The sequence below is a fragment of the Lipophrys pholis genome (assembly GCF_963383615.2).
Source record: "Lipophrys pholis genome assembly, chromosome: 3".
Lineage (NCBI taxonomy): Eukaryota > Metazoa > Chordata > Actinopteri > Blenniiformes > Blenniidae > Lipophrys > Lipophrys pholis.
In genome coordinates, this window is record NC_137627.1 from 32,448,587 (window position 1) to 32,465,431 (window position 16,845).

Consider the following 16,845-nt stretch of genomic DNA (forward strand, 5'->3'; position numbering starts at 1 on the left):
TTCACGGTCACTAATCGCTCCTGCAGAGACGGCTGGAGGCTACGGAGCCTGTTACTGCGCATGCACATCTCTCCCCCCCTCGTTGAAAATAGTTCCTTTGGCTCAAGTGCCTGTAAACAAAGATGGCCGACCCATAGTGGTGTGACTCGCGGTCCGTATTCTAGTTTTATCGTCCATATCGGTAGTTTAATAGTTGAGACTCATCCCTGATAGAATTCGATTTTGTCATCAGCCCGTACAGAATGTCCATTCGAAGGTCGGGTTCTCTTGATTATTTTCTTCATGTTTATAACATATTGTTCTCTGCACACTCGTCTGTGTGGTTTCATTACAAAAAAGCAACAGCACCCTCCCGTGGCCTGGCATACTAACTCCATCGTTGTCAGTGTGTCCACTGCTGCAGGTTTTTTTTAACGGATTAGGTGTTGTCACATGAAACGTTGTCAACGGGGCTTCGGTATCTGAACTGAAACAGGAAGTCAAGCATTGTAATGACTGTAGCGTGAGAAAAGTTTTGGAGAGATTAGAGCCAAATACCCGAGTCACACGCTCAGTGTGTGAGAGGTGGCGGCCGGCAAACAAACTCCTTCAATACACTGAGACATCCACTGAGCCATACGTCTCACCTGGTTATCATTATCTTTTCATTCTGTTAAAACAAATTATCTGTGAATTAATTTAGTTTCATCATCAAGTTTAGTGCAGCTGATTAGATAAAAGTACATTTTTCTCTCTGTTCGTACTCCATGTTTGCATATTCATGCATTAATTTACACTATTAACACTAGTATTTTCATTTCATTTAGGTACAATCAGACCTGTAAACAAGCATCTGAAAGAAAAAAAAGTAAATTAGCAGCACTTCCCCCAATGGAAACGTCAAAAGTTCTTTGCGTTTTTTCAAACGATCCTGGAATCCTCTTTTTGTAGCTATTTCCAATATTTATCAATTGAATAGCAAAAGGCGTTCTAATAAGTGAAACCTGAATACATGTGTACACACATCAGTTCTGGGTTTTAATTGGGTGTTATGAGTTAAAAACAAAGATTCTATACCACGTTCACCACGTGCACTGCAGCTTCATTTACCTCCACAAAAAGAAGCCACAACATGTTCCTCCAAACTTGCAGGTGAAAAGGAGGATGAGCAGAATCCTGTGAAGAAAGCTCTGTGGCGAGCGGAAATACGACCCAAGAATCTGGCGAAAAGCCTGGAGGACATCACAGGACCTTTATCACCCCGTGAGCATGTCTCCATCTCTACAATACATTATTATTATTATTATTATTATTATTATTATTATTATTATGATACGTGAAAAGAAAAACTTGTGAGATTCACTTCTTAGAATTTGTCCCAGGACAAGAAAGACGACCCGACCCAGCTTCTGAGCTCAGACGCATCAGTAATGGTAACAAGGTTGATATTTTGGCAAATATTTAAGATTAATTTTAGATTCTGACTCTTTTCTGTTCTTCAGTTTCATCCATCCCCTCGTCCTCCTCGTCCTTATATTCTGACTCAGACCACCTGAAGAAAATGAGCAAATCAGTGCCTTCGTTCCTCCAGAATGAGGTAAAACGTCATCATTATTATTTTTTTTAAATCCAGCTGGATGAATCCTGCTCTGCTTCCTTGTGCACGGAGCTCGCCGTTCCTGCTGTCTGTTTTTCAGAATGCCGATGGAGGCAGTGATGCCATGTTTGAGAACGTTTCCCATCCGAGGCGACTGCCGATGGGCAGTTCAATGACTAACATCAACAGATCCTCTGGCATGAAGCCTGTGTCTCCTGTACGTTTCCACACAGCTACTGCATGGGCTCATTCACACTCTGCACCGAGGAACCGTTTCTATGTGACGGAAACCTTCTTCAATGTGTCTCTGGGACTGACAGAATGCGTCTCATGAAAACAAACAAGGACAGAAAGATATGTTAAAGGATATAAACACTTTTGTATGATATCTGTTAAGTGCAAAAATGACCCAAATAGCAATTTGTAACTTTAATAATACTTCTAAATTGGAATTATTTTCTCAATGAAATGTTTAACCAGTCTGTTGTCACATCCTTAACAGCAACTGCACAATATTATGCACTCTGATTATTCCATTGGTCTAAACTAAAGTACCCAAAAAGAGACACTGTGCATTTATATTGCACATTTGAACTTCTGTGATTATAATCACAACATTATTATTATTTGGGAGAAATTGGAAAAAAAGGGTCAGCTGCTAACTAAAAGTACAAATATCTTAAAGAAAACTACTGCAACTTCAAAAATACTGATTCAAATTCTTCACTTAAGTAAAAGAGAGAAATAACTGGAAGTACAAAATAAAATACACAATAACTTTTTTCATTGTAAAAAAGTCATTATTATGATAACTTTTTTTGGTTATTATTATTATGATTATTAGATTTGATTAATATTATTGATAATATAATGATCATATAATTTCATTCTAAAACAATATTTGATGTTATTATAGTAGTATATTTCTCAATGTAGATATAACAGCTTGACAGGAGTACAGTCAGAAACAAAATTATTTCGTTAATAAAAAGTTGGAGTTTGTATAAAACGCTTTGAATTCCACGTAAAACATTTATTTTGGGATGTTTTTTTAAAAATATAAAGTTGTGGCAATTATCCATTATTAATGTAACTTCATCATTCTTAATTTCATGGTTTTTGTACATTTTAGAGTTTAAAAAATGTTATGAGCAGAAAAATAGAGATTTTTGTTTCCAAATGTAGGGAGTAAAAGTAAATATGTTTTATTACTCATGTTAAAAAAAAAAGATAAAACATTTTTAAAAACTATCGAAACACTATGAAACTCGAGGTAAAATCCGTTGTAATATGAAATGGTTCCTAAAAGCTCTGTGCTGTGTCAGTGACTTTATTTCAAGTTCGTCCTGTTTCTGTGCATGCTGGCTCAATAACCAAAATGTCACAGCTACAAGTCTGAGACACTGAATAGAGCAGACCTGTCATTGATGCTATTAACTCCACTTCTGCCTCTTTCACTGCATCGAGTCCTGATGGAGATTTTTGGCATTAATCAGGAGTGTTTCGATCTCTGTTTTAACAAACAATACTCACCGAAAAAAATTTGAAATTTACCAAAAAGTGAATTAATTACATTTTCTCGCTTTGCATCATGCCTATGATGATTGGTCAACCCTCTTAAACCTATTTAACCCTCATATATCTATCCTGTCATATTGGCTATCGTCACACTCTATTAACGGATCCCTCTCTGTTTGCACTCAGCTGAGTGGAAGTGTAATGACCATGTACAGTGGAGACTTTGGGAATGTGGAGGTTCAAGGACACATCCAGTTCTCCATCAATTACATTCATCGGCTGAGGGAGTTTCACATCTTTGTGGCTGAGTGTGGAGACCTGGCCGCCGTGGAACCGAAGAGGGGTCGCTCTGATCCGTGAGTATCAACTCAGGCCTTTTACAAGGTCCGTTTACATTAATCCACTGTAGCCGCAAAGTTTTTATCTCAGCTTCCAAGAGGGAAAGATTCTTTCTTGGTCGCGATTCCTCCCTGCAGAAACTGCCGAAGGCGAAGGAGCGCTCTTACTGCGCAAATCTCCCCCCTCCCCTCGCGATGAAAATAGTGCCTTCTGCTCAGTCCATACGAATGTTGGGTTCTCTCGATTCTATTCACGTTTATAGCATATTGTTCTCTGCACGCAGGTCTGTGTGGTTTCATTACAAAAACAAGCAACAGCGCCCTCCTGTGGCCCGGCATACTAACTACATCGTTGTCAGTGTGTCCGCTGCTGCAGTGTAAACGCACCACTTTCTTTTTAACAGATCAGGTGTTGTCACGTGACACGTTGTCTTGTCAACGGGGCCTTAAACGTAAACCTGTTTCCAATGAGATCAGTCTCACATCCATTTTATTTTCCTTCTGTCCATCTTTTGTACCAAATCTATCCAATTCACTGTCACAGGGTCAATTTTAAAACGTTAATTAAAGTATAACTGTTTCAACTATTATAGAGCATTATTTCTTCTTCAGTGGTGTTAACGCCCTCTCTCACACACAGTCAGGGACGGCTTCCATTCAGGAACTTCACACACCATCGGGATCCACTTGTCTCACGCTTCGACAAAAACACTCAAGTCTTCTGTTTCTGAAGGTACGTCAAGAGCTACCTGGTTCCCGACAAGGCCAACCTCGGAAAGAGGAAAACCTCGGTGAAAAAGAAGACGCTGAATCCGACCTTCAATGAGATCCTCAGAGTAAGAGAGCGCCGATGCCGTGCCAACGCAGTCAATTTCCCACCCCTGCTAAAAGCTTGCCTGACGACAAACAAAAGCAGCCCACTCCTCTCTGTCCTCGCAGTATCGTGTTCGCATGGAGTATCTCCGCACCCAGACGCTCATTCTCTCCGTCTGGCATCACGACACCTTTGGCAGGAACAGCTTCCTGGGTGAGGTAGACGTGGATCTGTCCAAGTGGGACTTCGACCACGCCCAGATGAACTACTTAGCCCTGAAAGCAAGGGTAGGTGCACAGACACGTTTCCTTATCAAATAAACAATGTTAATATAAGTCTGTTCTTTCTTTTTCTTTCCTGATTCTATCACATGGTGATGATGTTTTTTTTTTTTGAGGATGACCTGTTTATGCAATGCCTCCTCTGTGTCAAGGCCACATCCACTCTAGCTCCATCCAATGGGCGAGGAGAGATGAGACTAGCCATACGTTTCCTGCCACAGATCATCCACAGTGAAGGTCTGCTCAAACAATGTCTGTTAAAATTACATATAATAACCAGGGCTTTGTTTTCCTTGAGTATAACTACACAAAACTAATAATTCATATGTTTGACACGTTTTCTTGTCAGAGATTCTCTTCCATCCTTGAAAGGGTGTGCAGGAGAGTAATCGTTTGGTTACAATCTGCAAACTCACCTCTAGATGTCGCTAAATCCCCACATTGCACCTTCAGACACGATCAAATGTACAGGAAAGCTCCTTCAGTCTGTTTTTGGAATTGTCATGAGTTTGTGCGCGATGGTAAACTCTCATTTCAGCATTTCTTCATGCTGTACTGACTGTCTGGAGATCGGTGATTTTGGTGTATTTTAAAGATGCAATAACACATCGATTCACATACATTCTGCTGAGATGTCAACAACTGCCACTATTCAGACTATTGGTGCTGCATTGCTTAATTTTTATTGTGTTTTTTATTCCATCTTGACATCAAAGCTATAATACATCAAAGCTTAAACTGGCTATTCAGCATAAAGCAGCTTTATAGAATATATTGTTTATCCCATCAAGTGTCAGATTTTGAATATTCTCTGTCATTTCTGTAAATCCACAGGTAAAGAAGGTCCCAGCACCGGGGAGATTCACATTTGGGTCAAAGAATGCAAGAACCTGCCTCCAATCCGGGCCGCCATTGATCCATATGTGAAGTGGTATGCACCCATATCCATCTGAAGATTAATTTTATATGTGCTTATTGTCATTTGATGTGGTTTTTTTTTGTTTTGTTTTGTTTTGTTTTGTTTTAATCTCCTCATCAGTTTTGTGCTGCCAGACACCAGCAGGAAGAGTCGCCAGAAGACGCGCGTGCTGCGCAGGACGGTGGATCCGGTGTTCAACCACACGATGGTGTACGACGGCATCCGGCACGTCGATCTGACGGAAGCCTGCGTCGAGCTCACCGTCTGGGACCGAGACAGACTGGCGAGCAACCTGCTGGGAGGTCTGAGGCTCGGAGCGGGAACAGGTACAGGACATCACATCATGTCAGCCATCTTCAATACGAGGGAGCTTGAGGGGCTTCAGGGATGAGATGAAGGGTGTGTTCTAATAGTCCCTCCTATCTCCTTTACTATCCACTTCTCCTTAACCCCCAGAAGTGTTTAAGTGGCGGCCTTGATAAGGAGCGTTGGAATTCTCACTAAGCTAAGGAAAGGAGGCTCAATGCTTCCTTTAGAACCTCCTTTACTCTAGGAAACACTGATGCTTCCTTTACCAAAGGAGGCCAGCTCATGCTGCCCCACAATTCCTTGCGGCGACAACATTTAAAGGGACCCGCTCATCGGAGCGTTCAGAGAAACTCATAATGACTCATTGCAGATCATGTTAAGTTACCAAAGCAATAATCTGCCTTGAACAACTTTAAATAATCTCGAACTCAGATCCCAAATAGGAATGTTCTGGATGTTGTTAAACCAACACAGTAAAGTCCAGTTTTTGTGCAGCTTATTCTCAGTTTGATTGGTTATTTATTCACCTGGCAGCTGTTTACCTTTAGTTCTTCTTTTCCTTTGATTTACATTCAAGCCTTGTGATATATGAGATTATATCGGCGGTTAGAGGCACAATGGAAAGTGTTAGAAATGCGCTTTGAGTAGTTCATTTTCTGAAATTCTGAGTTTTTTCACCACAGCTTGCGCTGCCATCAGATTATTATTGCATCACCTAGTGGAAGTGTGGTGTGATTGTCAAAACAACATGATCTCCTTTACCTAACTCCTTTAGGAAGCCTCTTAACACCTTTCCTTAACCCTGTGACGTCATCCATTGGGTTAAGGAAAAGTGGATAAGAAAGGATGTAGGAGGGACTATTCAGATGCACCCCGAAATTATCAGAGAATTTGAGCACTTGGCGAAAGTTTTACGTGAGCATGGAATGTAGCTAGCACCATACAAAATCTTAATAAGACAATGAAGCCTCCATGTGGAGGAGCTGGAGAGGTTGCAGCATTTTGCTCTTCATCCTGTGACTCAATGTGAGAATAGATGACGAGAGCTGGAGATGATGCATCTGGTGAAAAGCTCAGAAAAGCTCATCTGTCGTATTTACTGTATGTACTATTAGACGACAGCTTTTATTATATTATTTGTGTGAATCTCAAGGCCCAAAGTAACAAACCATCATCCACACACACACTCACATCTATGGTCAACCTGAATCCTCCAGCTAAGCAAACAGGGATGTTTCCAGATTGTACGAAGAAGCCTGTACTGTATGCAGTGTGCAACACACAGAAATGTTAATTCAATACGTGCTTCATTCATCCAAATAAAGGCTGCAGAGATTTGGGATTAATCACAGTGACTGGCAGGGTACACCTCCTCTGGTCCATCACACTGGAAACACACAGAGACAAATAATCACTCATATATTCAATTAAGAGACACCAATCAACACTAACACGCTGGCGGCTCATGGTTTAAGTCTTTAAGCGTCGGGGACTCGGGTTTGAATGCCGGTTAAAACCTTGATGTGTTTGGTCGGTTGAAGAAAACTGGAGAAAGGGAACAGAAAGAAACCATCAGATTTAAATCAGGAACACATGATCGTAAAACAAAGTCTATCAAAGACATCGGAAATGTCAACTTGGAGAATGTTGAAGATTGGATTTGAGATTCGAATCGCCAGTCAAAGAATGTTGAATAAGAAGAGGCTGACTGCCATTAAAGTAACCTCTAATCCCCTGAAATCAACAACATCAGTTTTGTGTCGAACACAAAAGTGTTAATACACACACTTTTCAAAAGCCCACTAGGTTTTCAGTGTTTGTGACTGTGTTTGCTCTTCAGGCAGAAGTTACGGTGCAGCAGTGAACTGGATGGACTCCAGTGCTTTTGAGGTGGCGCTGTGGGAGCGCATGATAGCGTCACCGAATGAATGGGTGGAGGACGTGCTGCCGCTGAGGGTGCTGAACTCTGCAAAAACTGCTTTCAAATGAACACAACTGCCTCAAAGACCCTGGGCAACAGCTCTAAAGGGTTAAACCCACTGACTACAGTTCAGTCCGGAAAAGCTTTTGATTGGTTCAAGGGGAAAAATTGGAATAAACAACATGAAGGCAAAGTCCCTACAAACAAGAATGTGTTGCAATCCAAGCCGAACCTCTTCAGATTCTCATGAAAATAGAAACGACAATCTCCAGGCTGTGGGTTGTAGCTCATCCTTGATCCACATATGGTTTATTCAGAAATGACAAGCTTCAAGATTACGGTAGATTTTTCAAGTATTTTGGTTTATTTCAACAAAAAAAAATCGAATTTAGTCACCATGTCAAAGTAAAAATAAGGAGGGGACAATCAGCTGGCTATGTTAAAGCTGCAGACATGAAAACAACTGTAGCATTGCTCTCTGCAGGTTTGTGAGTCAGTTTAGTTTAGTTTGTTTAGGCTGAAATATGGGCAAATGTTCTTCCATTGTCAAGATTTTCACACATATATATATATATATATATATATATATATATATATATAATATTGTGAAGTGTGAAAGAAGAAAATCTAATACAGGTTTATAAGCTATTTAAACAACAGTTGCCATGTCCATATGAGGGTAAACCTGCACACATGCATCCAAGCCACAGAATTCTTGTGTAAATATATGTGTGCAGGCATTATCTTCATTTGGTGAAAAAACAAACAAAAAAAAAAGCCACAGAACTGTATTAATTAATTCTTATACATTTTACACATTTTTGTTTGCGGCGAAAGTTAACCAGCTTGATACTGTGCACCTCCAGAAGCATTCATACACTTATAAAACTAAACACCAGTTAAGTACTATATACACTTGCAGATTAACCAGGTACTGATGGGTAATAATAAGAACTTTATCATCCCAACTGTCTTAAATGCAGCAGATGTTAATTTCTGTGTAATCATTTCACACCAGGCCTTTAAGAAAGCCATTTTCGTCATCGTTACCGTCTTCATTCCAGCCGCTGGAACTCCTGAATTTTTAAAACATGTTTTGGTGAGATCAACAATTACTTTGACAACATTGCTGCACACAGCAGATGTGGTATGTACTTTAAGTTCTGTTGCACTCAATTATATTAAACTGAAATTACATTAAAAAAAATGAAATGCATCTCTTTTGATTTCATGTTTTTATTATGATGGAAAAAATGACAGAAATTACATATTAACATGTTGGTTTTTCTCTACATCTTCCTCTACATGTTTTTATTTTGTTTCTCTCGGATAATAAATTCTACTGATTCTGGTCTGAACAGTGGAAATGTGTCTAAACTCTCATGGCATACAGATAAAAACCTCAAACCTTTGGTATGGACATTTTTGGGAGAATGTAAAACTGTGCTTTAAAGTTGATCTAAACTTACATGAGAACTCCCCATAAAATCTTAATTCAGGCTTGTCTATACACGTATGTACCTGTGTGATCAGAAACCAATTTTTCGATTTTTTACACAATTATTTTCCCTTCCCCTGAAAAAGCTGTTCCACCAAAAAGGGAGCACAAATTAATCGTTTTACAAAAGTATAAATCAGGATTTTGTTTCAATATAATTCTCATGAAAACCCTGAATATCCTATAGTTGTTGTTTTTTTTTTAATACAAAACACTGTTTTACATATTTTTCAGCCCCTGTCGCCATTTCAATGAACTACATGATTTATGTTGATTATTAAGTCGCATGCATTGCTGACCGCCAGGTTATGATGCCATGATTGGGTCATGCAGATGTCACACAGAAGCCACAAACGATCACTATTGTCACCATTGTTTCTCATGAGTTGTGTGATGTAAATCAGACGGGCTTTGTAAGTGGCACTCGATCCCAGAGACACTTGGAAGAGACGTTAGGAGACGTTTGTCTTTCTCCGTCTCATGTACACCACGAGGCAAACGGCCAGGCCGGTGATGAAGATGGCAAGTATGGCAACGCAGATGATCACCGCCACCACAGGTCCACTGTAGCTCTCGCGTGACGAACCTGTTGGAGTGGGAGAGAAGTAAAGCAGTAAGACTCCAGATATTAATATTGCTCACCGTGGCAATACTAATGTTTGGAATTACAAACGGAACAAGAACCAAAAAAGGCCATTTTTCAAAAGTTGTTTTAATGAGGGGGTCCTTACCATAACCAGCTGAGGAAAGCTGAGACTCCGCTGAAAGAATAAAATACAATTAGGGATGTCCCGATCACACTTTTTTTCCCCCGATACCGATCCGATTTTTCAGAACTGAGTATCGGCCGATACCGATACTTTCCCGATCCGATACTTACATTGCTATTGCAAATATACTCAATAGTCGATTTTTGGAGCAACTAAGATGTCTGAAGCTAAAAGCACTATTGGCAGAAGCTTTGTATAGCTAGAAAGTATTGTAAAACTCACTTATTGAATTAAAATTCTTCTCAGAATGACTTAAGAACTTATTTAAACGTTATTCAGTCATAACAACAAAAAATCCCAATTACACTCTGCAGTGTTGTATCTCTTATTTATGTTAACTTAAACAACTTCACCTGGATTTTGTGGCAAATAAAAAAATAAATTAAAAATGAAACCCAGTGAATCAGTTTGACTAACATATAAACTATAAAAAACTACAACATAAACAGTATTCAGTAAAACCAATCAGAAGAACCCATTTCCACTTCAAAGTGTATTTGGCTGGTTTGGTTGAAAATAAGTCCTAAAAAGGTGCAAATACAATAATAAAAATAAATAAATAAATCTTAAACATAAATACTCTTAGGCGATGTAACTTCTTTGTGTATTAAATTCCAGTTTAACTTAAAGCAGTATGAGAGGTTTGACCTGAATTGTCACAAAACATTTACATTTCAATGTGAATTATAAACACTTAATTCCACTTCAAAGTGGTAAAACCTGTTTTACAAAAGTACTCTGAACATAGTTCTCTCAAAAACTTATTCAGAATATCCCAGTCTCCCTTCAAACTAGAGGAACCTTCTGGCTTATTTTTTTCACCATATCGCTCCCCTGTGGGTACTTATCCTTTATTTTAAAATCCTTTATTTTAAAGCCGCACCGAGTTTGCTGCTTCGGTGCGGTTTTTCTTTAGTTGTTGTTGTAAACTGAGTGTACATCCATACAACGAAAAAACAATCTTTTTTTCTCCCTGGCCTTCTCCCAAAAAACTTCCGTCCACACCTCACTATAAACACGGCTCAACACGAGGCTTCAGGGCATGTAGTACACATGCCAGGCCTTTAGGGGCGCTGTGACTCACCAAACAAAACAAAAACGCAGAAGAAGACAGACCACATAGAAATTTAGAAGTAGACTTCTGCACATAACACATAAACCACTTCATATAACTCTAGTTTTATAGGTCTATGGCCCCGCTCCGCCTGCTTCTAGCTTCTGCAGCTCGACCGGAGCTTGTAGTCCGTGGTTGTTGTGGTTATAAGGTGACGTTGCGGACCGCGGTGGGGGGAAGAGGGGGGCGATTACGTCATCTGTTTTTCCACGGATGATCGTCTTTGCTGAGCGTACTCCGCCGCATGTTTACTTTTTAGATGTCTTATAAAATGAGTTGTGTTAAACGAAGCTCTGGTGCTCCACCTCTCAGGACTGTGGTGAAGCAAACAGTACAACTGGTCGCTGGACTGGTTTCGTTGTCAACCTTAAAATACCTTCAGACTGCTGACATTGTATCCACTCAATGGCTTTAGGCTGCTAACGTCAGTTTACGGCAGGTCGCAAACGGCGCTCGCTTTACGGCAGCTGACGTGGAAAAATAATTTTTTTTTTTTTTAGATCGGTGGGGTGATCGGCTGGATTTGCCGATTCCCGATCACTCACAAATCACCAATATCGGCCCCCATCCGATATCTACCGATCTGATTGGGACATCCCTAAATAGAATTATTAAGGTTTGACAGAAATTACCTCGTATAGATCGAAATTTTTATAAATGACATATTTCAACTATTATAAATAGAAGTATTACTCAACAATGGACATTTCTTCTAGAGTTTTGGTTACCTTAGTCCGATATAATACTATAGTATTATAGTAATAACACCATGTGTCTTAGTCCATAAAATCTATAGAATTATACTATAGAAATATAGGAATATCGCTATTATAGATATTTCTGATTGTGCAACACAAAACTTGTGAGTAAGGACTAATTTCATCATCAAGATAAAGTTATAGGGGGATACACATTATTTCAGCCTGATTTACTGCACCTGCCAGAACATATATACCAAAAACAACTAGTATATAAATTATATAAATTATTGGTATGATAAGTACTTTTCAGAGGTACTATGGATCCTGTTAAATTGGGGAAACGTGTAATGAACAAATTAGCAAACGCGTTTATTTAGCTAGAAATATCACGTGTTACTTTACCAAGCATCTTTGACAACGAAGCTAGATCTTAATGATACACATTTTGAAATATTAATAATTTAATCTAAAATCTAAACACGAAATTGTAGCTCCACCCTTCTGAATGCACACGCGCTCCGCAGCAGGTGGTCCAAATTCTATCAGGGACGACTACTTTGGCCCCGCCCTCATGCACGTTATGTCGCAGGAGCGACGTCCGTGGTTTGGAGATTCTTTAGAAATAATTGAGAATGGCGAAAGTAAGGCAGAGTGTAAATTATGTTGTGTTAAAATATCAAAACAAGGTGAAAGATAGTTGGTACAATGCCAGCAGACATTTATACAAGCAGAGTTAGCCCAATGTCGCTCACTACTTTATGCTTTGGATCCAGTAGCGCCGTGCTACATGCTACATGCTAAAGAGCATCGGGGCTCATACACCAGCGATGCGCCATGCGCTGCGGCTGTGGCTCTGTTAGGTAGAGCGGTCATCTCCCAGTCGGAAAGTTGCAGGTTTGATTCCCAATCTACACATGTCGACGTGTCCTTGGGCAAGACACTGAACCCCGAACTGCTCCCAACGGATGGATTTGAACGCCTTCTATGGCGGCCGCCTTAATTGGTGTGGGAATTTGATTGACGATGTAAAGCGCTGTGGTGCTGCTCAAGCAGTTGGATTTATTGTGTTTCTCTCTGTTAAAAGCATCTAGAAATTTCTGGTTTTGTCCTTCATTAGCTGAATTTGGGACCAAAAACTTTTGTTCCAAGGCCTATAAAAGAGTTTTCCAGCCAGATACAGAGCTTGCAATCTTTGGCTGCTCCCTTTTAACTGATGGCCTCTCCAAATCTGTAGAAAAATCTCTGGTATTAGGCATGACAATAGTTAAGAGACTCATGTTGAGGGAATGGAAATCTCCCTTAGTTCCACCTTTTCTAACATGGATTGTCAAACAGCTTTTAGCTGTCAGGATGGAAAGACTTCGATGTCAAAGGACTGGTTCTCTAATAAAGTTTCTTGCAATCTGGGAGCCATTTCTCACCTTTCTAGATGAAGTGGAGGATGATTGATAATGCATCTGGACATTGTGACCCTGTGAACACATTATCATCTAACTTCCAGTTGCTTAACCAGACATGTCTGAGTCTTTTTTAGTTGTTGTTGTTTTATTTTGTGCTTTGTTTTTTGCTTGTTTTTGTCCATATGTTGAAAAATGTACAAATAAAGTTGTGGCAGAGAGGTGATTAAGCCCTGATGCTAATCAGGTGTGCTCCCTCACCTCTCTGCCCATAAAGGAGGAGCCGCCCAGGGTGACAGGCGGGAGTGAACAGACAGACATTCAAACCAGCTTGAAAGCGGCAGCAGTGTCTGGTATTTGGTTTGTGTTTTCATTTATTTTAATAAAGTAAAGGTTGTGGAAACTCCTGACTCTGTGGGGGAACCCGACGGTCGCATATAAGATAATAATTGTCTATTTCATCTGTGATAATATGGAAGTATTATCTACCTGTGGTCTGTTTGCCAACACTTATAGGTCCAGAGGTGATGGTAGCCTTAGATGGTGCTTCTTCATCTTCGTCTTCTTCTTCGTCAGGGGCCTCTCTCCTTCTCCTCAATTGGTTTCGACAATCCTACAGATATTGCATTGAGGCAAAAATAATTTTATCTGTGATTCCTAAACTGTCTGAAGCTGAATTAGGACTGTCACAGGAATGTGTAAAGGTAGAAAAAGAAACGCGTTAAGTTCACTCACAGGCTTCAGCGTGCTACATTTGGCCGCCTCACAGAGTCTGGTGGTGCAGTGCAGGTAGAAAGTGGAAACTGTCAGGTTTTTGTGCTCCACAAATCTGAAGGCCTCAAAGGAAAAGTGTGCCACCTGTGCCTCTCCGTTGATATCAATTTTAGTCTGCGAGTCACTTGGGCACCTTGAGGCAAAGAAACAAAAAAGAAATAGAAGGAATGCAACCGAGTAGCTTTGAGGTGAGCGTGAAGTGAAAAGTGGCATTTTTAATGCACCTTACCCTACAAAAAGGTCATATGCTTTATCTGCTGTTGGATATGGAACAGTTGTTGCATAACATCTGTCCAGCAGCAGGTAGAACCTATGGAGGACAGAAAGAGAATTGTCAAAGCATGAGATGATTGTAGTTTGTTCAGAGTGAAAATGTAAATACCTCTCTGTTAGTTCTGTCGCTTTCACTGCAACATAGATCTTGGTCTTCAGGTCGAGTCCATTTTGTGGGATACTCAGAGGTGTACTGTAATCACTTTCCTAGTCCACACAAGCCAGAATCAAGTTAAAATCAAGAAAATAAAAGTATATACAGATCATTTCAAAAGCTGGAACAAATCTTACAGAGTAAAGACCCATGCTCAGAGTGGTGATGAAGCTACCGTTGTTGTCTTTTATCGCGAGCTTCACACCTGATCTGCATTGAACGACGAAGGAAAGTAAAACATGTAGAAACTGGATGAAGAAGGGTTTTCTGCTGCCTTCGAGAAGTTTACTCACACAGCGAGTTGAGTGTTGTTGAGCAGGTACTGCAAGGGGTAGGTGCAGGAGTACTTGTATATGATTTGCTCCCGGTAGGTGATCTGACCAGCAGAGGGGTCCACAGAATTAATGGTGCCGGAGATGTTGACAAAGGGGATGTTTGAATACTGGGAGAACACTCCAGTCCCGACCGGATTGGTCATCTGTTTACAGAGAGAAAATTTAAGAGTATCTAATTTGTGAATGTAATTCTGATTGTTTGTTTGGTGGATGTTGTTCACATCCAGCAGCTTGTAGTGATGGCGAATATTTGAAAGCAGAAACAAAAGCCACTGTAAGATACCTTAAATTCATGTTTGCAGATGGAGAAGGAGCTTCCATTTAGTGGGAATCTGAACGTCAGAACCGGTGGTGTAGCAGTCAAGTCAGGCATCCCGTAACATTCAGTACTCTTAATCTGGTTGTTGAGGACCATCAGAGACTCGTTGTATCGAGCATTGTACACTGGGCAAAGGTAGATGCTGACTTCCATGTCCATCGTGTTGCAATTCACAGTGAGGTCTGAGTTTTCTGGTCGGAGCAAAAGTAGAGGACGTAAATCAAAGCAGAGCAGGTCTGAAAATTACAGCGAACAAAGAACGTTTGGAAGAATGCCGCTAACCTGGGGGTCTGTTTGTAGTGTCTGTCACACATTCAAAGGGTATTTGGGCAGTGGTCTCCAGTATCAGGGCAAAACATCCCACGATAATGACCAGCCTCATTGTGAGAACACAGCCAAACATTGGAAACTACGGCTTTCACCAATTCTTCCTAAAGGAAAGTGCATGAAAGAAAAAACTACTTCTAAAACATCCATCCTGTATGTGAGGTCAAAGCACTTTACGACACTGGAGCCAAATATGCGACACATATGCAATAAGTCTTCAGCTTACCTCCATTAAGATTTATGATTGGTTAAAATCAGCAAAATACATTATTTTAGTTCAGCATATATTGTTCAAGCATATGTCAGCCATTGACTTTGATTTTCTTTTTTGGTAAATTCCTGATATTGTCATTGAACAGAAGCAAATACAAACTGGAGATAGAGTTCTATTAGGACTCACCTGTAAGTCTTCCTTTGGTGTCTTGCTCTTGGCCACCAGATCCCTTCTTTATATGTCCGTCCCCACAGGGGCGTGTGAGGGAAAACAATAGAGTAACCTGAACTGGGCCTTGGGTATTTATTTATTTTTTTTAACCTTAACCATATATCTTTAGTGCAAAGGTAAAAACAAGACCTTGAATTGTATTTTAAGTTTTTTGGGGGATGATATCTCAGTTATAAGTGTAATGTGAGATTTGATTACAAAGTAACACACTTGATTTTATTTAACTTTTTTTACTTTGTTGAGATTCTCAGGATTGAACAACAATGAAGTGATCTGGTACCAGTAGAAGTCGGTCAAAGCATACAACACAAAATTTAGAAAGTACTTAATACAGTTGACACATTTATGCAGTTCAGTAACAAGAAATTTATAGTTCTGAAAGCAAGTACAAGTACCCCAAAATAGATTGCAATAACTGTGCATGATATCACTGTATCTGGTCATTAATATCAGTCAGAAATCATGACACATATTCACAACAAAGGAAGCCCACTGTTGACATTTTGTAACCTTATCATTTCAAATACTCTCTTCTCACTAAATATCTGTTACCGATTTCAGCAAAAAGAGTTTTTCCTTTAGTTTCTTTCAGTCCTGAATGGGTTCAGGAAGAAAGCATCTTGTGTTTTGTTCAACTACAGATGAGGACAATGAAAAGTTTGTCCATTTTCCTTGAGAGGTAAATGGATTTGGATGTACGTTGTTTCTGAATTATCAGCACTTGTCTTGCTTGTGTCATTTACCACAACAGGGAAGTTTGTCTCACAGCCGTCCTGCTCAGATTTGGCTTTCCATCAGATATGACTAAACCTGGAGGATAATTCAGTCTTATTACTAATGTTATGCAATGCAAAAAACACTTAACTGCCGTCTTGGGTAAGAGCAGGGAGAGTGCCACACAGAAGACCACACTGTCTACACACAATGTTTTGTTTCTCATGGGTCCCTTAAAAGGACAAGACCAGTGATCTGATCACAAGTGTTCTCTTTTGAGATCGTTTGAGGTGATAAGAGCGTCACTGTTGTTGTTCTTCAGAGTGCAAGTTCTGTAATGGATCATAG

The 16,845-nt window shown here is 40.0% G+C and overlaps 1 protein-coding gene across 2 annotated transcripts; it reads right to left on the reverse strand.

The window, feature by feature from the left end:
* Positions 1-8,900: 8,900 nt before the first annotated feature.
* LOC308107861 (zona pellucida-like domain-containing protein 1) lies at positions 8,901-15,762 on the reverse strand. 2 transcript variants are annotated; one of them, XM_080460431.1, is made up of 11 exons: positions 15,739-15,762; positions 15,294-15,442; positions 14,976-15,202; positions 14,651-14,835; positions 14,495-14,567; positions 14,313-14,410; positions 14,160-14,240; positions 13,892-14,063; positions 13,646-13,769; positions 9,906-9,935; positions 8,901-9,760 (listed from the first exon to the last, which is right to left on the reverse strand). In XM_080460431.1, exons 2-11 carry the CDS (start codon positions 15,412-15,414, stop codon positions 9,627-9,629), a joined length of 1,245 nt encoding a protein of 414 aa, XP_080316557.1. In that variant the 5' UTR covers positions 15,415-15,442; positions 15,739-15,762; the 3' UTR covers positions 8,901-9,626. The 2 variants fall into 2 exon arrangements, with proteins under 2 accessions (XP_080316557.1, XP_080316558.1); XM_080460432.1 differs by having other exon boundaries at positions 15,294-15,475.
* Positions 15,763-16,845: the final 1,083 nt, after the last annotated feature.

What these genes read in the sequence shown, in the direction of transcription:
- LOC308107861 (XM_080460431.1), bottom strand. Translation starts at nt 15,414, where the DNA reads ATGTTTGGCTGTGTTCTCACAATGAGGCTGGTCATTATCGTGGGATGT. An exon ending in AACAACACTCAACTCGCTGT is followed by an intron (nt 14,568 to 14,650) that starts GTGAGTAAACTT and finishes CGTTCAATGCAG; the next exon opens with ATCAGGTGTGAAGCTCGCGA. An exon ending in GCGACAGAACTAACAGAGAG is followed by an intron (nt 14,241 to 14,312) that starts GTATTTACATTT and finishes TGTCCTCCATAG; the next exon opens with GTTCTACCTGCTGCTGGACA.